The following is a 23,052-nucleotide window of genomic DNA, read 5'->3' on the forward strand; positions in this document are numbered from 1 at the left end:
TCAATAACTGGGGGATTTAGGTGATATTGGTGGTTCAGCACTGTGGAAACCAACCTGTGGGCAGCATGTCTTGGCTGGGGTGTATAAACTACCAGGGAGCCCTTCCAGAGCTGACATCTCATCACCACTCTGGCACAGAGGGAGAAGCAGGGGCAGAGCAGGGCAGGCTGATTTCTCAGCAGTGGCTTTTCCACATTAAGCAGCTCCATGGCTCCTTGCTTTCCCCCAGCAAGGCCAAGAGCCCTGCCCATGTCACACCAAATGCCCCAATGCCAGGGCGAGCAGGGACGGGTGTGCAAGTGGGAGCTGCACCGGCTCCAGGGGATCTTTCCCAGAAAGCAAAAAGCACAAGTTCCCAGTGCCCTCTGCAGGAGGAAGCACAGCCCTTTTCCCCAAATTTTGGGGCCTTACAGAAGGACAGTGAGCAGTGGGATGGGTGCCTGTCACCCATGGATGGCATGCTGTGTCCCCTGTGGGGACAGGGGCACAGAGGCCCACCTGCCCATCCCCAGGGGCTCAAAGGAAAAAGCCATTTTGCACCTTGACTTGTACATTGCTTCACTGGAGGAACCCAGGGATCCTGATAGCATGGCCATGGCCATTCCCAAGAGCCACCTGAAATAATCACTGCTATTTATTCCCACAGGAAACCCAGCTTGGTTAACTGAGAAGTTTGGGTTTTGCAGAGCAGAGCTGGGGATTAACATTACACTTGCTTTTTTGTCTCTTTTTATTTGGTACTTAAGGAAAAACAAAGGGGAAGAAATGAACAGATGGAAAACAACACCCAGCACTGCATGGGCTGTGGCACAGGATTGTTGTCCCAAGCATGGGCTCATTCCCCAGTGTGCAGCACCAATTCACATGCCAAGGAGAGGTATTTATATTTTATTTCTAATTTGCACAAAGTAGGGAGCTGGGTGATAACCCACAAAAGGCTGGCTCCCCGATCATCAAGACTTTACACTATTTATACATTTTAACAAAGGTATTAGCATTCACTGGTTGCAAATTACAGAACTTTTTTGTTAATTAGTACTCAATCCCCTATTTGCTAGTTATATCTCTCGTGTTTCATGCTAATTTGTCCACAGGTAGAGTTCTTCCCTCCATTTGAGTCTGGGGTCTGTTTGGAGCAGGTGGTCAATGTGTCAGTGGTTGTGATTTCCCACTTCCAAAATTACCTTTTCCTCAGTTACTGTTCAGTTCTCTGACTTCACTCCTGGTGCCTCTCGGCCAGACTGCCCTTAAAACAAAAGATTAGAATCATAGAGTTAGAATAGGATATAGATTAGACTATTGTGAGTTGGAAGTGACCCATCAGGGTCATGGAGTCCAACTCCTGGCCCTGCACAGGTCACCCCAACAATCCCACCATGTGCCTGAGAGCATTGTCCAAACCCTTCTTGAGCTCTGGCAGCCTCGGGGCCGTGACCATTCCCTGGGGAGCCTGGGCAACGCCCGAGCACCCTGTGGAAAAAAGAACCTTTTCCTGACATCCAGCCTAAATCTCAACTGATTCAGCACAGTAGCCAAGCGAACGAGTTCACAATGCAACTGCTTAATCATATCATATGCACAATCACCTTGAGTATCAAATCAGCTACTGACTAACAACTGAAAATCCCACAAGTTCCACTCAAACCCTCCCGTTCAGATCCCGAGGGGCTCGGTGTAGGTGCGACACAGCAGGCGGGGCACGGCAGGGCACAGCGTCAGACAGCGTGACACGGTGTGACACAGCACGCCACGGCGTGCCACGGCTCTGCACGGCTGCACATGGCATGAAAATACTCCTAACGAGACATAAAGCGACACAAAGCGACACAAAGCGACACAAGGCGACACAACGCGACACAACGCGACACAACCTGACACGGCCACAGCCCCGGGCGCTTTCCCGCCGCGGCCCCTTTAAGGCGCCCTGGCCAATCAGCTCAGCCCACATCCCCGGCAGGGGCCGCCCTCGATGCCCGCCGGGAGGCCCGTACCACTTCCGCCACCCGGGGGAGTTACTTCTGTCCTCGGCCTGGCGGCCCGGCTGCAACCCCTCCTCCCCCCCGCTCCCTCTCCCGCCCCGCTGGTTTCACTCTCTTTCACAGTTTTTAGGTTGTCGTGGAGGGCAGTAGTGGGGCTGAGGGACCCTCACATAGTACGCCGTCCCTCTTCCCCCCCCGTGGCGTGATGGCGCGTGCCGGGGAGGGGCGGGGCGCGGGGCGGAAGAGGCGCCGTGGCGCGGGAGGGGGCGGCATCATGGCGGCGCCGGGTGAGGCGAGGGCGGTAGGCCGGGGCTGGTATTGGTACTGTGGGGAAGGGGGGACTCAGGGTAACGCGTTTATCTCTCCGCAGGCTCCAGGCTGCGTTTGGAAGCGGCACTCAGCTTCCTGCTTCTCCTCGCCAGTGCCCAGGCCCTCGTCCCCAGCCATCGTCTCGCTGCCCGCGACCTGGCGCGGCTGCGGGCTGTGCTGGAGCGGCCCTTCACCGACGTGCGGGCCGCCTACTACTCCGTGGTGGGACTCAGCAGCCTCGGGGTGCGGGTGGCGGACGAAAAGGTGAGCGGGAGAGGGCCCCGCTGCCGCTGCCCGGGGGCGCTTTGCTGTACTGAGGGGCTGCTGCAGAGCAGCGAAAGACGAATTATTACTATAATATGAGTTTATAGAGCGAGCTCGGCTGGGACAGGACCGTGTGAGGGATGTAATACGTACGTGCGTTATATTCTTAGTAAGTACCGGAGTGTCACTGGTAATTACTGACTCTCCTGTGTTATCTGGATAAATTGCATCTTTGTCCGGGCAGAAACGTGGCCCTGGCTCGCTTACACTCACTGCCTGTAAATGGTGGCTTCAGGGCTCGCTCCTCCACGGCCCGTTGTGATGTTGCTGTGGCTATCAATTTGTTTAACTGTCTTGTGAATAAGTTCCCTGCCTGTGGCACGTTTGCTGTACTGTTAAATAGAGTTCTCATTGGTTTGTTTCAGTTCAAGTACTGAATTCAGGCAGTGCTATTTATATATATAATTGATTGTCTAAATTAAAGGCTGGTGGTATCAACATAATTCTTACTGCGCTGTGTCTCTAAGCATTTCTAGTTTAAATATTGCAGGTTGTGCCTGTAACATCCTCCTCACACAGGCACACCTGCTCACATGCATGAGGATGTTGACCTGTGCATGTGAACTGTAAATAGAAGTTTGTTCTTTCCTCATAGATTCATCCGGTACAGGGGTTCTAACCCATTTGGTCTTGCTTTCCCTTTGGGTTCTGCACATAAGCTCTTAGCTGTGAGGCTCCTGAAGATTTTGTGATAAAACTTTTTTTGTGCACAGTGCACCTCTTCACAGGATGGGGCTATTTAAAAGCTAGAGATAGTAAAAATAATAGCTAGGTATAATACTTGAACATCTACCATGGAATGACCCACCCTTAAGATGTCTGTGTGCACTGATAAGCTCTCCTTGAGGCTGAACAGTCCCAGCTCCCTCAGCCTTCCCTCCTGAGAGACACCCCAGTCCCTCATCATCTTCACAGCCCTCCAGTATGTCCTTGTCTGTCTTGAACTGGGGAGCCCAGCACCAAAAACAGCACTCCAGATGTGCCTCAGCACAGCTGATTAGAGGGACAGGATCACGTCCCTGACCTGCTGGCAGTGCTCTTTGCAATGCACCCCAGGATACCACTGGTCTTCTTGGTCCCCAGGACACTCTGCTGGCTCATGGAAGCTTGTTGTCCACCTGGTGCTTCTCCAGGGAGAAGGTCATCTCCTGGAAGGCTACCACATTGGTTAAGCATGATTTCCCCTTGGTGAATCTGTGTTGGCTACTCTTCATCACCTTGTTTTCCTCCATGTGTTTAAAGATGACAGCCAGGATGAGCTGTTCCAACACTTTTCCAGGGCTGGAGGTGAAGCTGACTGGCCTGTGGTTCCCGGTGTCCTCTTCCTTGCCCTTTTTGAAGGCTGGAGTGGCATTGGCTTTCCTCCAGTCTTCAGGCACCTCCTATTTTCCACGAGCTCCCAAAGATGATGGGGAATGGCTTAGCAATAAGGTTTGCCAGCTCCCAGAGTGCTTGTGGCTGCATCCCATTGGGGCCCATGGGTTTGAGGGTGTCAGCTTTGACTAAGTAATCTCTGACCTGATCCTCCTCAGCCAAGAGAAAGTCTAGGAATATTCCTATGTAATGCAGTCTTGTCCTGCTTGTAAAGGCCTGTGCTTCACATGCTCAAAGCCCTGTGATTTATGTATGAGCAGTTAAATTCTTGGTTATTTTCTGTTTAAAATGCATCCCAGTGATCCATCCACCCAGCTGTCAGTTAATACAAACTAAGGAGCAGTCGCTTTGCTTCCCTTCATGCTGTACCTGTTTGCCCCATTTTTCTCTCTGCATTCTTTGAAATTCTGTATTTCTATCCCATTAATGATGGTGTGACATGCAGCTGGAAAGGAAGATCACCCACAGGATTTCCGTTCATCTGTTCTCTATCCTGGAAGGTTTTCCCTACTAAATATACCTGTAAGACTTGAATTTGATAGGATTTATAATTATACTCAGTTTAGGTTTGAATTATGGTTGTAGTAGAGTTTATGTGAAAATTCCTTATGTCTTCTAGGAGGAACCACCCTTGTTTATGTGCAGCACTTGGCAGAATAGAATCTGGGGGGGTGTAAAAACGCAAAGTGTTCATGGAATTGCCTTAGAGTATTGTTTAAATCTCCTCTCAGTGGTTTACATTAACTTCTGTTTCTCCACAGGCTGCATGCAAGTTCATCAAATCTCATGTGGACTCCAGCAGTGTTGAATCCCTCTTTTATGCTGCCCAGTCCATCCAGGTCCTGTCTGGCTGTGAGGTGAGTGTGGAGCCCTGAGTTCTGCAGACAGGTATTACCAAAGAAATACTTGCCTTGATAGTTTTCTTGGGTTTGTTTTATGCATAACTTTTACTTTCTTTTAGTGGATTGTTCTCTGTTGTGCCTTAGGTAAATAAATGTTTGGGCATGCTCTACACAAGACGAAGTATAGACATATAACACAAGTATTTGGTCCAGAGTAATTCTGAGGGGATGTTTTTTAATTAAACACTGATGGCTAAGTAAAAAAGGCAGCACATTTTATTAGAATTCTCAGGACTGTCTTGATTAGAAGCTCCCTGGGTGGATGACAGACTGTTTGGGTGTTGGAACACTGCTGGATACAGGTGCAGACCACCCTTGCTGAACTGGGGTGGGTTATCCAAGCCCTCTTTGTCATCAGTACCCCTGGCTGCTACACAATGATGTGATGCCACTTGAAAAGCAGTAGCAGGTTACCAGGATAAATCTGAATCATGGATTATCATGACTGATTAATGGTTGACAGCAAAACTTAGGCGTTTAATCAATTAAACTAAAAGGTAATGAATGATAAATGGATTTTTCCCAGAAGCTTATAGTGGTTCACCAGTCTAGTGTGTTACTCCAGGAAGGAATCAGTGGTGATTTGAAGGCCATGTTTCTTCAAGTGTGAATCGCTGTGTTCCCTCTGCTCTTCCTCAGGTCACCATTTCAAATGAGACCAGGGAGCTGCTGCTGGCAGCTGTCAGTGAGGATTCCTCAGTCACCCAAATTTTCCACGCTGTTGGTGCCCTGAGTGGCTTTGGCCTTCCTTTGGCATCCCAGGAAGCACTGAGTGCTCTCACTGCTCGTCTCAGCAAGGAAGAGAGCGTGCTGGCGTAAGTCTCAGGCAGGAGTGATGCACATGTTTATCCTCCAGGCAGCTGGATTTTGAATTAAAGAGTATTTAAATGCTTAATATTTGTAATATAGATGTAGTAGAGTAGGTGCTGTGTTTTGTCCAGTTCATTACTGTTCCTCAGGGAGAATGAAATACGTGTTTTGGGGCCATTTTTGTATGATTTTGTAAATGAACTTCTATATTCAGTTTAGTTCAAAGATAATGGTCAGTAAAGGGAAGATATCCCAAAAAAGCCTCCAGCTGAAAGGATTGACAAACAGAATTTTTACTTTATACCCAACCATGATTCTGTGTCCTTTATGGTTGCAGCAGACTTGATGCTCTTTCTCAGCCCTGTTGTTTGTAGTTTGGGGTGCCTGCACTGTGAGCTGGAAAATATGTGCCAGTAAGCTGAACGAATCTTGGCATTTATCACCAAAGAACTTTGTTTCACTGTGAAACAAGAGAACAGAATGTCCCTTAAAGGCTGGGGAAGAAAGGGAAACTTTAAAACTTGCTTTGTTGACTAAAAAAATTGATTCCTGGAAGCCTCAGTAGCAAGTCTGGGATCTGTGCTCTGCAGGGATCAGTTTGTTCTTTTCTCTGCCTTTGAGTCTGTGAGTTTCTTGCAGCGCTGATGCAGCTAAAGTGACATTCTGTAATGAATGCTAAGCTAACACTAAATCACTTCAGATTCCTTCTCTTGAGTGAACTCAAGGCAGGAACAGCTGTTTTACACTTCATTCAGAATAGAAAACGCAGTTGCTGCTTTGATTTAAATGATGTTTGGCTTTTAAGGAAGGAATAATCATACACTTGTTTGGTTTTGTTTGTTCTTGTTTAAGAACCATCCAGGCTTTGGAGACGGCATCTTACCTGTCCCAGCAGGCAGATCTAAGTAGCATTGTTGAGGAGATCGAGGTAGGAACACTGTGCTCTCTAATTATTTAGAAATTTGCTAGATCACTTTGGAACTAAAAGAAGTATTAATGTCAAAAACAAAATAAAAAACCAACTCAGATTATTGTCTGATGATATGATGTGGCTTGGCTTTCAAGCAGATAATTCCTTGGACTTTTATCTGTTTCACAGTGGACTGAAACGTAGAAAATCCTCACATTTCCATATAATTAAATCCACTAAAGGCTGGAGGATTTTCTTTTTTCCTGTTTCTAAATGACTGTTATAAAATATATCATTGATCCCATACAGATAATTTTTGATTACAGGCCGGCCTAACAGCAGAGATAACCTCTGTGGATCTACCAGAACGCAATTTATATTTTAATAACTCTTTCTGTCAGGACCTTGTCGCTCGCTTGGATGACCTGGGTGGAGTTTACCTACAATTTGAAGAAGGAATTGAGACTACTGCCCTGTTTGTTGCTGCTGCCTATAAGCTGTCAGATCATGTGGGTACAGAGCCAGCAATAAAGGAGGTCTGTACCTGCCTTTTTCTCCATTGCACACTCCAACTCCCAAAAATGATCTGCACAGTCCCTGTGGTGCAGTGCAAGAGCCCTGTGTAACTGGGTAAAATTTCTATTGGAAAAAGTATTGAGCACACTCAGTGAAAAGGGACACTGTGGCAGGAATGCTAGGAAACAGAATCTAAGAGGAAATTCCAACTTAAAGATCACAGGCTGGATTTGTTGGGATTTTTCCTTTTCCAAATGTACAGAGGGACATTGCAAGTGAGGCTTAGCTTTTCTTTGTTTATTGAGACAAGGTGTTGAAAAAAACCCTTGTTTGAGAGTTTGTTCTGGTATTTGGCACTTGTATAGCACTTTCCAGCGTTTCAAAGTGTTTTGCAAATGTTACTTATCTGTGAGGAAATGCAGGCACCCGAGTTTGGGGTGCCCAAAAGAGAGACAACGTTACCATGTGCCTGCAGGAATCCAGATGAAAAAACTTGTTGTCTAAGATGAAAGACTGTTGGAAATTTCTTTTGATCTTGGTTAAACTAGAAATCATTACTGCAAGCTATCCACTTGATTTTTTTTTTTTTCCACAAGTTAATGGAGTTAGATGTACTTTGGAGTGAGAATGGCAACTCCCTAAAGCATGAGGCAAAGTGGCAGGGTTAAGACTGAAACCAGTGTAAGACATCTGAGTTCAATCCTGGCTCTTTTCCACACTACTGCCAAACAGACTAATGCAAGGTAATTTTGATGTCATTTTTGAGGTGGTGATTCTGCCATGCACAATTCAAACTGTCAGCATCCAAATGATGCTAAAAAAAGACCAATTAAGGAAAATTGTTTAGGTTTTTTTTCAGAATTGTGCTGTCAGAAGTGCTGCTGTTGGGGCTTAAGGCTTTATCTCTGGTGAATGGTGAGAGTGCATTTGGAATGCCCCAAAACTGTCTTTAAAAAATAGCGTGTAGTATTTGAAAAAATAGCTGCTTTTTTTTTCCCCCCCACAACTTTAGTGAGAGTGTCAGTTGGTGATTAGGGTCTGGAGCAGTGCCATGCCCTCCACAGACATGAAAAACACTGCAGGATTTGCACTGTGCAGGAGTTTTGTAGCATTTGTCTGCTTTCTCTAGTTGGGGTGTTGTTTGGTGCTTACCTGGTACAAGCAGGAGAGTGAAAATTTGAGATGCAGAGGATTTCATTTAAAAGCGTTCTTTGTAGGTCACTAAGTTGTATCCCTGTTGCTTTATTTGGGATTGTCTTTGACTGTTCTCATTCTCATTAGAATTCAGCCCAAAATCCTTTGTTTGGCTCAAAGTGTACAGATAGCCAATTCCTCTGTTTTCCAGACTAGCAGGCAGTGATGGAAGAAGCTGAATAATGAGGGGTAATGAATAATATGCAGTGTGGTACAGATGCCCTAACCCTACCTAGTCAGCCTACAAAACCAGCTGGGGGGATGCAGTCCCACTCCTGCTTTGGAGAGAACAAATTAGCTTTGGCACATCCCAAAGCCAGAGCTGGCTCTGTGCTCCTGGTGGTACTGCTTTAAAGCTAATCCTCTTAGCTTGAGGGCACTGCTGAGCCTGAGGGGATAAGCCTGCATGGGCCTAGACTTCCTCCTTCCAGAGCCATTGGGATGCTTTGCTCCATGGCCTTCCCAGCCTGGCAGGTAGCCAGGACATCAAGCCTGGTCCTGCTCCACTGTATGAAGACAATTGTGCAGCTCTTGCAGCCAAATTGTCTTTTTGCAGCCACATGCAGTCTGGGTAGTTGAGCTGATGACATCTTCCACTCCGAAACACGTCATTTACAGAGGTGGATCCAAATTCTGCTTTTCCAAATTCTTAGCACAGTTCCAGCCATTGTGGTTGGAACCTCCCAGCCAAGAATAAGAATGCACATGTGAAATTCCAAAGGTAGATCATTTTGGGTTGCCTCATAACTTGAAGTATTTTTAAAGCAAATGGAAAATTAAACAGCCTTTTATGAATAATGTTTTCATTAATAACATACTGAGCCAGCTTGCAATGTTGTGGTAAGCTGCTGGTGCTTATATGTGATTGCCTTTTCCTCTTTCAGGATCAAGTTATCCAGCTGATGAATGCGATTTTTAGCAAGAAAAACTTTGAGACACTCTCAGAGGCCTTCAGCGTTGCTCGTGCTGCAAGTTCCTTATCCCAGAACCGCTTCCACTTGCCTGTCATCGTTGTCCCTGATGGGCCTGCAGCTGTGTCTCATCATCAGCCCGTACTCAGGGTAAGGCCTTAGCCCCAAATCTTGGCTCAGTCTGTGTACCTGTAGGTCTGGGCTGACTGAAAGTGTAAGGTGCTGTCTCTCACTTTTAGCTCTGTGACTCAGGTTCCAGTAGATGTGGGATTTTAGTGCTTTTATGAAGTGATTTTTAGGAACCTTGGCTTACCAGGGCTTACCAGACACTGCCTCAAGAAGGCACGGTGTGGAAGCCAGCTCTTCACCTTCCTATTGTGTTAGAAGGAGCAAGGGAATGTGGGATGCTGAGCAGGGGAGAATTCTGGGTGCATAACACAGAGGGGTACCGAGTTGTCTGTGCTCCTGCATTCCTTCTGGGACAGATTTCACAGACATGCTGGTTTTTCTCTTGCAGCTGCAAGTGACCAATGTTATGTCCCAGCTACTGACTGAAGTTTCTGTAAAGCTTGACCAAGCCAAGTCTGTGTCTAGCAAAGCCACTGTCCTTCAACAGCTACCATTTACTCTCGCTGGGTAAGAAAATAACATTATTTTTAGAGTAAGGCAAACAGCTGTTATTTAAACAATGTTGGACTTACTTTCCATAAGTGTTTTTCCACCAGAGAAATGTTTCTGTGATAGAAGACTCAAAATGCTGTGGTTGTGTTTTGTTGGTGTCGCGTAACTGAGCACATTTGGTGGTGATGGTGAATTTCTGTTGTTTTTTCTTTTCACTGGGAGTGGGAAATTCCAACGTTCTTTGACTTTGGTCATCTTTGAAGAATTCTTCTGCTGCACTTAGCAATGTTAGCTTTGTGCTGTGTTTGTTTACCTATTTAATGCAGCATATTTGGAGGTTTAACACCTTGGGTTTTGTTGTTACAGAGATTTCTTTGAGCTGAACTTCATGAATGTGAAACCTGCAAGTGGATATTATGATTTCTCTATCAGTGTAGATGGAGATAAGCGATTTATTGCTAACAAAGTGGAGGTGAGTGTGCTCTTTGATGTGTTTTCATTGTGTGCCTATTCACTGAAACAGCTTTTTATTTATACTTGTGAAGGATGTTGTATGGAATTTTTATCACATGTTTTTCTGTAATGCATTGGATTTTGACTCAGGATTATGGCTAGTAACCAGATTAATATATGATCAAAAGGGATTTGTGTCAATTGCAAACCTGACTTATCACTGAGATGCTGATCTGACAGCATATGAACAAAGGGTAACAGTGGAAGTGTTTATATGGCAGCCGTAAGTCGATATGCAGAAATGATTACCAAGTATTAGTTCTTCAGAGCACTCCAGATTTGAGCCCATGAATCTCAAGGTTTGGCTTTCAGCTGTCTGGGGATTGCCTGATGTATGGAAGCTGAGCATTTGTTGTTGTCTGTTTGTATAAGCTCTAGAGCCCTAGAAGAGAGTCAAGGGGGTTTTTTGGCATCTCCAAACTAGTATATGGTGAAGATTTTGTAGTGGAGAAACAGTGACCAAAGCAGATGAAGTCTTCCTTTTGTGCATAAGCCCCTCATTTTTGGTGGCAAAAGCTGTTAGATCACACCTTTCTAGAAGAGCAGTTCTAGATAAACACTTGGAGTTTTCCTTTCCTCAGGTTTGTTACAGTGAGAGCAATGTGACCTCTGTGACTGTTCATGTAGTCACCCCAGTGTCAACAGCTGAGAATGCTCTTCTCCAAAGAGGTCCCAGGGTTAATTTTTGCCCTCAATCACCTATTTAAGGAAACAATTAGCGTTTCAAGTTTTCCAACATATTTAGCTTGGAGGAGGACACTTACAACTGCTGACCTTTACTCTGAGTATCAAATTGACTCTGTCAGTGGAGCAGTAATGGCACTCAGGGGTGTCAGAAGGGGCTGGATTGTCCTGCTTAAGCTGGGGCTGGCACAGGGAGGCACCGGCAGGAATGTATTAGCACCGGCAGCTTTGTGGGAACAGCTGCTAATAAGACACATTGTTACGGGGGAGGACTGCTGGGGAGCTGCTTTTTTCCTTACTGTTATTAGCATTAATTGTCCTTAATGCACCATCGTTTTGACAGTAATGAGCTAAACCAGTGGGTTATTACTCAGGCAGAGACTACATTTCCTGGCATTAAAATATTTGAGAGATGTTTGTGTACTGTGCAGTTGCAGAGGCTGTGTGCAGCAGCTCTGAGTTGCCTTCACACAACTTTTATAAAATTAATATTTCATTAGTCCATCTTTCTTTGCCCCAGTCTTGGAACAAGTTAAGGCTGTGCTAAAGTTAGCCTTAATCATCTGCATGTTAATGGATCCATTTTCAGCAGTAGCCTCTGTCTTAAATTACACTTTTTGTTGTAAAGGAACTGCCAAGATGATTGTGTTTGAAGTCTGACCTGAATAGTTTAGTTAATGTTTTTACATATTTTTCCCACAGGTTCCCTGTGAATTATTTTTTGGGCTGAGGGTGTGGAGCTGGTTCACATGAGCAAACCTGTAATAACAAATTGTAGTATAAGATGAAAAATATCTTGGCAATGAAACTTTAATTCTCTAGGGGAGCATTTGTAAGCTGTGAGAACAAATGTGCTAATTAAAAACTACAGACTGCAGTAACTGCTTATATTTGAGAGAAGAATTGAAATCAGTCAAACCCTCAGCTCAGTGCCTGGATAGGCTGTGGTTTGGGGCTGGGGAAAGGGCAGGAAATTATTTCTCTGCTTGGGGTTTATACTGCACTTAACACAGAGGAGTGTGATAAATGGCAGGGCCTTATTGGCTGCCCTGCACTAAGTGATGAATGCTGTGACTCTGAGGGAAAACTTGCTGGATAAAGTGCAGGTCTGCAGGAATGCTTTGGCGTTTGCCTGCTGGTAATAAAATCAATGGAAACCTGTTGGGCTCTAGAAGCCAACAGAGGCAGAACTGGTTGCTATCTGGAGACCTCTTGTCTCAAATTGCTGTCCAGAAAGTAGAAGGACATATGCACAGGCAGTGTTAAGTTGTATTATATGTGATGTAATCTTTAATAGCTGGTTTCTGCTAGTTCAAAAGGCAAACTAGTTGGATCTGGGTAGTTTCATTAAAAACAGCTCTCTCAAGGGCAGCTAATTCCAGCATGCCTGAGAAGTTGGTGTCTGCAGGGCTGGCTGCTTGTGCAGGGAGGAAGGGGATGGCTCAGGATGGGTGACTGGTTCAGGAGTTTTGCCAGAAGGTAAATTGCTGTAGATCCTTCTGTTCAGGTTAGGCTCTGACTTGAGCTTAGTCATAAGACCCTTTTTGGGGAAGAGGGACAGAAGAGCTAAAGCCTCTGCAGTGAACTTGACCATAATTGGTGCGTAGAGCGCTCTGAGGAATTTTCTATTGTGTTTTGTTGCAGCTGAAAGTAAAAGTTTCCACAGAAGTGGGGATTACTAATGTAGATCTTTCTACCGTGGATAAAGATCAGAGCATTGCACCAAAAACAACCAGGTAAAACAGCATGGGGTGTGTGATCCTTTACGGGCAATCCTGACTCTAGACTAGAGCCTTGGTTTCTCTGAGCACCAGGCCTTCTCTTGGAAGATCACCTCAGTTCTCTGTGGGTTTTTTTCCTCCTAGGGTAGCTTACCCAGCCAAAGCCAAGGGCTCGTTCACTGCTGACAGCCATCAGAACTTTGCTTTATCCTTCCAGCTGATAGATGTGAACAGTGGAGCTGAACTCATCCCTCACCAGGTTAGGACAATTTTTGTCATTGCTGTGTTACCAAGATGTTCTGTCATGAAGCATCTGAGTTGACAGTTGCTCTTGAAAAGATTTGATAGGTTTTGAGAAGCCTTATGTTTCTGACTGTGAAGATCACTGATCTCAGTAGATGGGAGATTCACTTCATTTGTTTTGTCTGTTAAATGAAACCTATCCTGGCTCTGGTATTGTGATGTATTTAACTCCACACATTGAGTGCACATAGTCTGCACTGTAAAAGCACACTTCTGATTTTTTTTTTTTTTAATGTAGATTGTTGGCTGAAAAAGTCCTTGAATGTTACAATCTTTCTTGCAGACTTTTGTCCGACTTCACAACCAAAAGACTGGCCAGGAGGTGGTGTTTGTTGCAGAACCAGACAGCAAGAATGTGTACAAGTTTGAACTGGATACCTCTGAAAGAAAGACTGAATTTGACTCTGCCTCTGGGACCTACACTCTTTACCTGATCATTGGAGATGCCACTCTGGAAAATCCAATCCTGTGGAATGTGGTATATAGCTGGAAGTGGGGTGGTGTGATTTTGGCATTACTGACAGTCTAACAGGAGAGCATGGTACAGGCTTGGAAGCAAAAACCTCAAATGTTTTACTCTTTATAGTGAATCAGAATCCTTTTGGCCATTTATGGGCTCTGAGGTTTGCTGTTCGTTGCAAGTTTTAAGTAAACGTGAAAGCAAGACAGAAATTAGCATTCATTTCATCATGTGGTGGTGCAGAAACTTCAGAAGGTTTATGGGTTTGATTGTAATTTCACAGCAAGCTCTCAAGGTTTAACCTGTCTGCTCTTTCTCTGCTGGAAATAAGTCCAGTTCTTAATGATGGCTGAATGGCATTACTGCCTCTGTTTAGGAGAAGCTGCTTCTTAAAAAATCTGGTGTCTTTTTTTCTCAATTTCCTTTAAAAATTATGTAGATCATAGATTGGCAAATAAGGAAATAGAGCACAGTAATGGAAAAGATTTTATTAATACATTTAGATCTAAATGCATGAAGCTGCATGATTTCATTTCAGGCTGATGTTGTGATCACGTTCCCAGAAGAGGATGCACCATCCACAGTCCAGTCCAAGAACCTCTTTGTTCCCAAACCTGAAATCCAGGTACAGTCAAAATTGTCTGGAGATGAGGGCCTAGTGTTCTCATCATAATGTATTTGGAAGTAATGTAATTAAAGGAAGACCAGAGTTACTGCTTAATGGAGAGAAATTTGTTGGAGTTCTGTGGTGTATGAAGAAATAAGCTGTATGTTCTACCTGTGAGAGAGCAATTTGTGTCAGTGAGAAGACTCAAACATGAAAATTTCGCCAGGTAAGCACCGCAGAAAGGTCTCTGCTTTGTTCCAGCCATCTGTGCTGGTGTCAAGCTAACAAGTGCTTCTGTGAGTGCAAGGAAGAGTTAACTGTGCAAGAAATCAAATGTGCAGAGACTGGAATAGACTGCTTTGCCTTAAGAAGAATGGCTCTCATGCAGAGGAACCTCTTGAAAACAGCACCAGGGCTGCAGCGGGTCATCTGGGGAGCAGAGAAGCTGCTCTGTTGGAATACTCCTCCTCATGAGTTGGTTTTGTTTGTTTGCAGCACCTCTTCAGGGAACCTGAGAAGAGGCCTCCCACAGTGGTGTCCAACACTTTCACGGCGTTGGTTCTCTCCCCACTGCTTTTGCTGCTCATCCTGGTGAGTGAACTGGGTCACAAAAGAGCAATACCTTTTCCTGTCCAGTCCAGAGTCACTTAGGAGGTTGGACAGGTCAATTTCTTGCTAAAACTCTTGGTTAATCATGACTGGCACAGCAGTGCTGGAGTCACAGCTAGCAGGTGTCAGTGCAGAGCGTTGGTCTGGTTTGGTTTTTTGAGGTTGTAGTCGAAGCAGAATAACACTGTTGCCAAATTGAAGTAGGTGGATGAGTTTCTTCAGTGTGCTTCAGCTGGGGATGGTGAGTAACAGTGGGCTGATTAAGTTGTAATAACATTAGACTTCCACAGGAAAAAAGCAGTTATTCTGCCTCACATGTAATAAATCCATCACAAAATCTGTGTTACTTAATCCTATCAGATTGAATTCCCATTTATGGACATTTGAGTGTCTGTAGTTGAAACATCCTCTGCTACTCACTGTATCATCAGGTCAGTGCTTTGAACTTAATGCAATAAAAAAAATCTCACAGAGGCAAGTTAAATTACTCCTTATTTGGAAGATGAAACTGATTCCAAGAGTAATTTCCCATTTGCCAGTCTCAGTGAAAGCTGGCATTCAGGCAGTCGTGTCCTCTGGTCTATGGAGTTCACAATATACAAGTTGATGATGCTTCAATGAAAAAACTCATTGTTGCTGCTCCTCTTTTCCACCCTTGATGCCTTTATCTTTTGTAGTCAAAAGCTAAAAATGATACTATGAGCAAACATCTTATATCTATAGTTGTTCTTTGGATGAGTCCAAAAAGAGAGCATTACCTTTTTTTTTTTGGTATTTTTAATGGTAATTAATTCAACTGGATAGAAATAGCAATGTCTATTTCTTTTTCACTATTTAAATTTGGAGCAGTACTCTCATCAGTTTAAGATATTTGAGGAACTGCATTAGGGCAGTCAGAAGTAGCAGAAGAAATATTCACTGAAAGAGCTCAACAATGCTGCCTTTAGCAAAATTACTGCTCTCTCCTCTTGCAGTAGTAAACAAGTGCTTCTGTAGAGAATACACTAGATTCACTGAAGATCTTAAAGCAAACAGCCTTGAAGGATACTGAAGCTTAAAATAAAAGCTTGTGTTTACAAGGCTATTTAACTCCAGTTTTGCTTCTTTTCCTTTTAGTGGATCAAGATAGGTGCCAACATCTCCAACTTCAGCTTTTCTCCCAGCACCATTGTTTTTCACATGGGACATGCTGGTAAGTGTCAGAGGCTTTCTGCTGTGTTTGACCTCCTCACCTGGGAGTTACAGATGAGAGCCTGTGGTTAATGGGCTGGTCTATTAACTCTAATGACATAACAGCATAACATTTGTTCTCTTTGTTTCCATCTGTCTTCCTGCTTTTCATGACTGTTAATATGGTGATAAACCTGTTTTGGCCATCAGCTTATAACAGCCTTCATTATCCGGGCCCCTCTCTCACTCCATTTATCTGTACTTAATAGAACTTCTTATTTCCAGAGGTCACACTTTCTTTATTGCATGTTTATCCTCTGAGAGCAGGGAGGTTCTGTGGGGATTGAAACCTGCAGGACTGTGTTAACAGTGAATGGCTACATCTTTTCTTTAAAGCTCTTCCCATGAAAACACTTCTGGTTCTTTGGCTGAACCAATTTTTTTTCATCAATTTTATTGTGCCTTTGGTCATACAGTTATTTAATGTCTTGGTAGAGTTTCAAAAACATAGCAGGTTGGGAGAATATGGAATCTACTGATTTCCAAATGCCATTATGTTTCTCAGTCCAAGTCAGCTTCCTTGGAAGCTTTATAAAGCTGTAAGCCCTTACAGATGTGTGAGGTTAATATCCCCTATTGAAATCCAGAGTATCCTCCTCTTTTTAATAGCCCTTAATGTCTATAATATGTCCATAATTCTGCCACAGGAGGGTTGATTGCAAGCTGTTAATGTCACATTTTCTTTCCAGAATGGGGACCCAGATGTCTTCATTCCCTGGCAATAATATGTAGTCTTTAGATCTGCCATTCAGAGCTTCAGAGATGAGATAGAAACCAAATGCTTAGGCCTGGCAGTACAGTTGTTCTGAGGATAACAAATGGTTGGTCTTTGAAATGCAGTTTCAGCCATGGACTCTCTTTTTTTTTTTTCCCCCAGCAATGTTGGGACTCATGTATGTCTACTGGACTCAGCTCAACATGTTCCAGACTCTGAAGTACTTGGCCATTTTGGGTGGCATCACATTCCTGGCAGGCAACAGGATGCTGGCTCAGAAAGCTGTGAAGCGGTAAGGGGGGCACAGCTTTGACATCAGTGGGGAGGGCATCACAGGGTGCTGCTGTGTGTCAGTGAACACTGGTTTGGGCTCTTGGACCTTGTGTGTGGGGCTGGGCTGCTCAGCTCCACTCCCTGCCTCTTGAACTGAGCAGGGCAGTGAGGGGCTGTCCCTGAGGTACAGCTCCTGCAGAGAGAGTTGGTCATGTGCCATGTGCTGAAGCAAGCTCTTAGAATAATATTAGATTGTGAAAGCCATTTTAAATTCAGGAGAGGCCCAACTATTTGGGAGCTCTGCTTGTGATAAAAGATTTTGAGAGGAGGAAGGTAAGGTACAAGTAAATTACTGTTGTTTTCCTCTAGCTAAGGGGAGATGATGGAGAAAAGGGAAGCAGCTGCTTATCAGCTGTGCAGCAACAGACAAGAGGCAACAAACACTAGCAAACCCAGGGAAAATTCTGCTAGATATTAGGGATACAGCATTGATTTCTGTACTGGCGGTGGATTCTTTCTGCACACTTGTGTGTTCTGCCACACAGTGCCTTTGTGACTGCCCTGGCGTGGGCAGCCAGCAGTTTGGTTACCCAAACTTCCAGTGCAGTGCATTGGTTAGAGGTCACACCATTCCCTCTCCTTGACTTCTGCCACACACAGTGTCCGTGTGACACTTCAGCTTTAGCCCTTTTGTACTAATGCAGCATCTGGCTTTGAAGATGATCTTACTGACCTGCTTTGCCATCACACCTGTGCTTTCCTCTCTTTCCCCTTTTTCAGCCACTGGGAGCTTATCCCTGAATACCTATCTGCATAGATAGCCCTGGGTTCTCACTTTTTGGTTACACTTTATTAAAACTGGGACAAGAGCTGTAAAAAAATCATAAACAATATAATTTTCAGGAGGGTTGCATTGATTTGATTTCTTTAAAACATCTCTACTTTTATGGTTGTGTTAAGGAGGCTGATTAATGTAATAAACCATTTCCATACTGTCCTCCCAGCTTTCTCAGCCTTGCTCCCTCAGATGTCCAGTCCTCTCCACTGTAGCACTTTATCTTGTTTGCATAACTTCCAATGGGAATTTTGTTGCCCCTGGGGCTGTTGTGTCATTTAATAATGTTTCCTTTTTCATTTAAAGTGTAATGAGACATTGTTACTAAGTGGAGATTGCCTAGGATACAGATTTGGGGGAAAATAATACAATGAAGCAAATTTCTGTCTTGGCTCAACCAGGGCTTCTGTTAGCACATAGATGCAGGTGGTTAGTTCCTCCTTCAAACCACTGCAGGGGGTGTCCGAGTGCTTTTTCACGGTAAATGACACGAAGCTGCAACTACAATGGCAGATTTGAAAGTAAAACTTCTCTCTGAGGCTAAAGTTAAACCTTTTGTACATGACTTTAAAGTTCAAAGAGACATCTCCTTGTGAAGATGCTGCCTGCCTGTCTCAGATGCTGAAGTGCAGTGACAATTAACCAGATTGCACTTTGAGGCGAAGCTGTGGAGGCCGACAGCAGGCATGGGAAGGGGAGGGAAGGGGGCTGGCTGTATAAACCATCTTGTTACAGAAGTTACCAGAAGGCCTGGTTTTGCTTTTTTGCATTTCTGTCACTGAGTCTGGTTCCTGGAACAGGGCTGCTTTCTTCCTTCCTGTCTTCTCTGAACCTTTCTCCCTCTCTCCTTTTGGCAGGATCGCTGCAGAGCAGAGCAGTAGGTTGGCAAAGTATAGAACGCTGCGGTAAAAGGGGGTTTGCTAGTGACCAGCTCTTCAGGAAGTAAGGGCCTTTTTGGATTTTGCCTTTCCCTGGGCATGCTGCCTGTTTCATTTCACCTCATCACTCACTCCTTTGACAAAAAGTGTGTGAGCTGAAGCTGCTTCCCCCAACATTGCTTATTGGGCTTTAAATCAGTCCTTGGGTGCCCTTGCTGCAGCTGTGTTGGCATATTAGCAGTACATGTTCTCTGAGACTGAATTGCATTTGTGTGATTTCCTTAACTGTCTGAAGTCTGTGTGATGATATGTGCACATGTAAATATGCTGTCACGGGCACCAAGCAGCTCTCAGGTGATGAAATAAACCTAGTTTAAACAATATTATTGCTCCTATAAATAAATTATTAGTAATGTCATCTGGAGGAGACCTGATGAAAGTGGCTGATACTGGGGCTGTTCCCATCCTGCTGCTGGTACTCCCTATCCCCACCTGCAGTATTCTGGCTATTCAGCTGCCAGGCACTCTGCCTGCTGAATTACATCCTCATTTGGGGTGGTGAGAGCTCTGTGCAGCAAAGCCAGGTCAGCACCACCTCTCTCAGCTGAGAGCACGACCCAGTCCTGGGTCACCCTCCCATTAGACTGAACTGGTCATGATGGCTCAGGCAGCAGCAGTTCCCAGCCCCCTCCATTCCACACAGCCGTGTGATTGGTCTCCATTGCCTTTTGCCAGCAGAAAGCCCTTTATTTCTTTTCTTTCCAAGAGGTAAGGTCCCAGTTTGCTCTGCACACACTGGTGTGGGAGGCAGGACTGCCCAGTTCTGAATGTGTGTGCATGGAGGGCTTCATTCCTTGTTCAGTGCACTGGTTTGTTGTGGGAAAGAGGGAGAGCTTCTGGGATGGGTCCTGTGATGCCACAAATCACTGTGCAATGTGCTGCACAGGTACATCTCCTGAGCATCTGCTTCCTCTCACATCCATAGTCAGTGCTCCAGGCACGTGGGGAGTTGAATGGAGCCCAGTTTTTGTGGTGCAAATCAAAACCAGCACTGGGAGGTTGTGCCACACAAATGGTGTGCACTGTGGTGAGAGCTCCTGTCTGTAGATCAGGGAGTGTTCAGGATGGTTATGTGGAAATCACCTGTGGAGAATTTGGCATCATGTCCCTCAGAAAAACACCCTTTTGCTGTCTCTTCTCTCCCTGGAGTGTTTGAGGTATTTGAGCACAGAACAAGGTACAGCAAGTTACTGGAGAGGAACTGGAGGTGGCTATCACTTGTCCTTGTAGATGACTGCTGTGTTTGCTGTTCAGGCTCCTGGATGCTTCTCTTTAACATCACTTTGGACCAGTGGTTTGCAGCTTTTTAGTGGCCTGTTACCAAGTGCCTCATGAGCATGTTCTCCACAGCCTGCATGTTTCCTGTTTCTCAGCCTAGTATTTTAACTCCTTCATTCCTTGTGGGCTGTAAGTAATCCTAGAGGATCACGGAATCACAGACTGGTTTGGGTTGGAAGGGACCTTAAGGTCCTCTAGTTCCAACCCCCTGCTGTAGGCAGGGACACTTTCCACAAGACCAAGTTGCTTAGGGCCACATCCACCCTGGCCTTTAACAAATTCCAAAGATGGGCCATCAACAACCTCTCTAGGCAAACCTGTGCCAGTGCCTCACCACCTTCTGTGTAAAAAATTTCTTCCTAACATCTAATCCAAACCTGCCCTCTTTCAGTTTAAAACCACTGCCCCATCTGCCTGTATAAAACATCCCTTTCACTCCTTTTCATAAGCCCCCTTCAAGTCCTGCATGGCCACAGTGAGGCCTCCCTGGGGCCTTCTCCAGGCAGAGCATCCCCAGCTCCCTCAGAGCAGAGGGGCTCTGGCTCTCAGAGCATCTCTGTGGCCCTAAGATCTTGCAAGTAACTTAATATCCACAAACCCTAAGTTAGATATTGCTGCCATACGCAGTTGCAAGCATTTTTCCTCATTGCTGAGTTTTCTGATGCCCCAGCTATGTCAGTTAAGAGTGTCATGCTATGTGTGCCTGTGTCTGGCATCACGGAAGGCAAAAGGACCCCGAAAAGTTGGGTCTGCTGTGCTAACATGAGACTGCTTGATCTTCTTGGGGACTTGAAGATCTTTGTGTTTACATGGACCAACGATTCCCAGCAGATGGATCAGCCCTGTTAAAAGGAGAAGTTAAGGTACTTGCAGGCTTTACCTTCAGCCTGGGTTGTTTTTTTTTCAATTCTATAATTTAATAGGCACATTCATCCCTTTTGCACCAGAAATTAATATTTCTTTTCTCTGACCATTTCCATGCTCCTTGAATTCCATCCCCCATTCCAGAGCAGTACTGGTTTTATCACTCAAATAAGCTGCTTTGGGGAAGCTTGTCCAACAAGCTGCTTTTGAGAGAGAATGAGGGATCTGGGGACACTTGTACTGTAGAAGGAAGTGCTTTGTTGCCTGGAAGAGTTAATTATTTTGGTTTTTCTTTCCAGGACACACTAGTACCAGAAGAATGGAAGAAATGTGAAAAACAAAGCAAATGCCTTCAGAACAGAAGCAAATAAGTAACTGCAAGGCCAGAAGAAGGAAGGCAGAGGATGATTCTTTTTTATATATTAAGTCAAAAGGGTGCCAGTTAAACTTTTTTTAAAATCTTCATTTTCATCACTGTGTTCATGCTACTGGAGTGCTTTTCATATGAATCTGGAAAATCTTTTCTTCCCTTGGATCCTCCCCCCTTCTCCCAGGACATTTGAATTTCATTTTGAGAAAAAGGAAGAAGAAAATACAAATCTGCTTTTCCCCAGATGCCCTTTCCTCATCCTAAAGATTTGTGAATAAAGAGGAAAGAATGGTCCTTTGTTTTGAATGAGTGGTGTGTTTTGGCTGTCTCAGAGGTGGTGACTGGAAGCTGGGCTTACATGAGAATGAGAAGAGCTTTTTCTGGTGGGTAGTTCTGTGTGAGTCATTGCTGAGTGTAAAGCTTCCTGTTCTTTCATGTTCTTTCCCAGGGGGCCGTGTTTATTGAGGGGACTTCCCTCCTGCCTGTCCCTTGGGTGAGGCTGTGGCTGCCTTTCTCTGCTAAGGGCTCTTCTCTCCCACTCCAGGCTGTGCCCAGCTGCTCTGGGCCCTCGGGGTCAGGCCCTTGTGGGGAGCCAGCTGTGTGCTGGTGTGCCTGGCCGTGTCTGACCAGGCAGGTTTGGGGGTCCTGTGGGGGCTTCACTCTCTTTCCAGCCTCTGGAGGTAACCTTGTCACTCCAAATACGAGTTTGAGGCAGGTTGTTGCCTCTGGTGTTGTATGAAACCAAAAGCCAGGATTCTGCTGGTTACCATGTGGCCATGTCTGAGTTACTCGAGCTTTAATTTCCCACCTAATTGCTCCCTTCAGGACCACCAAGCAGTGCTGAGGCAGCAGATTTGGGTTGCTGAAGGACTCACAGATAGTAATAACCAAAGGCCTAAATCTCCTCCTGATGAGCAACTTCCACATGGAAATTTAACAGGTGCTCCTTCCTTGCCCTGCATCCGTGTTCATCCCATGTCAAGAGTAGTTGCTTTAAAGGCCCTTTGGCAAAGGAACCATATCAAATGTCTTCTGGAAATCCAGGAAAATTACATCAGCAAGCAAGCATGTGGATAAAGGGTGTGGAGCAGAATCCTCCAAAGCATTTCACGTGCGTGAGACCTGAGCCCACTTTATTAAATCCACCTTGTCTCTTCCCCGTGCTGTTGCTCACACTTAGCTCAGTGTTCCTGCTCTGTGTAGCAGTTCCTACCTGCTCGTTCAGGGTAAACGTTATGATGGGTCCACAGAGGTTTAATGAACTTCTTTGACCTCCTCTGCACTCCTTCAAACACCAGATCTTGGGCTGCATTCAAGTCCTCTGGGACTACAGGAGTTTTAGGCAAGAAATAGCTAAGCTACTATTCATAGTCATTTACCTTGGAATTTTTTTTTTTTAGCCTCGTCTTGTGTTACTGCTTGCTTAGCAGCTTTGTTTTGTAACTAATTATTTCTGCTGATGCTTCATGCTGGGACAGAACTTTCCCTGTACCTGTAGAGCAGCATGTTACCAAAGGAGAGCACAGATGCAAAAGGGACCATGGAGTGCTCCTGTGATGTATCTTCTCTAAGCTGTGTGTGTTCCTATTGATTTTTCTACTTCCGTGGGTGTACCTTAGGAAAGATTGGTTTTATTATTTTGGTCTTTTATTCCTCAGATTTTTCTGATTTGCTTCATTTGTTTTTATATTTAATCTCGCAGAGTTTGAGCATTTGTTTCCTCATTTTGAAGTCTCTTTTATTCTAAATAGCTGCACTCACCCAGCCATTTAATCACCCAGATTTAATCACCCAAACACTTT

At 44.9% G+C, this 23,052-nt stretch overlaps 1 protein-coding gene across 3 annotated transcripts; it reads left to right on the top strand.

The window, feature by feature from the left end:
* Positions 1–2,184: 2,184 nt before the first annotated feature.
* On the top strand, positions 2,185–21,519 carry RPN2 (ribophorin II; the record flags this gene model as incomplete). Of its 3 annotated transcripts, XM_082292622.1 has the most annotated exons (18): positions 2,214–2,266; positions 2,350–2,552; positions 4,748–4,843; positions 5,528–5,703; positions 6,551–6,626; positions 7,010–7,144; positions 9,203–9,379; positions 9,747–9,865; positions 10,217–10,322; positions 12,692–12,783; positions 12,913–13,027; positions 13,355–13,549; positions 14,070–14,156; positions 14,634–14,729; positions 15,864–15,939; positions 16,855–16,984; positions 18,658–18,742; positions 21,180–21,519. In XM_082292622.1, 17 exons carry the CDS (start codon positions 2,254–2,256, stop codon positions 18,707–18,709), a joined length of 1,944 nt encoding a protein of 647 aa, XP_082148748.1. The 3 variants fall into 3 exon arrangements, with proteins under 3 accessions (XP_082148747.1, XP_082148748.1, XP_082148749.1); XM_082292623.1 differs by lacking the exon at positions 18,658–18,742; XM_082292621.1 differs by lacking the exons at positions 18,658–18,742; positions 21,180–21,519 and having other exon boundaries at positions 2,185–2,266; positions 16,855–16,988.
* Positions 21,520–23,052: the final 1,533 nt, after the last annotated feature.

Source organism: Coloeus monedula (genome assembly GCF_965178545.1).
Source record: "Coloeus monedula genome assembly, chromosome: 17".
Lineage (NCBI taxonomy): Eukaryota > Metazoa > Chordata > Aves > Passeriformes > Corvidae > Coloeus > Coloeus monedula.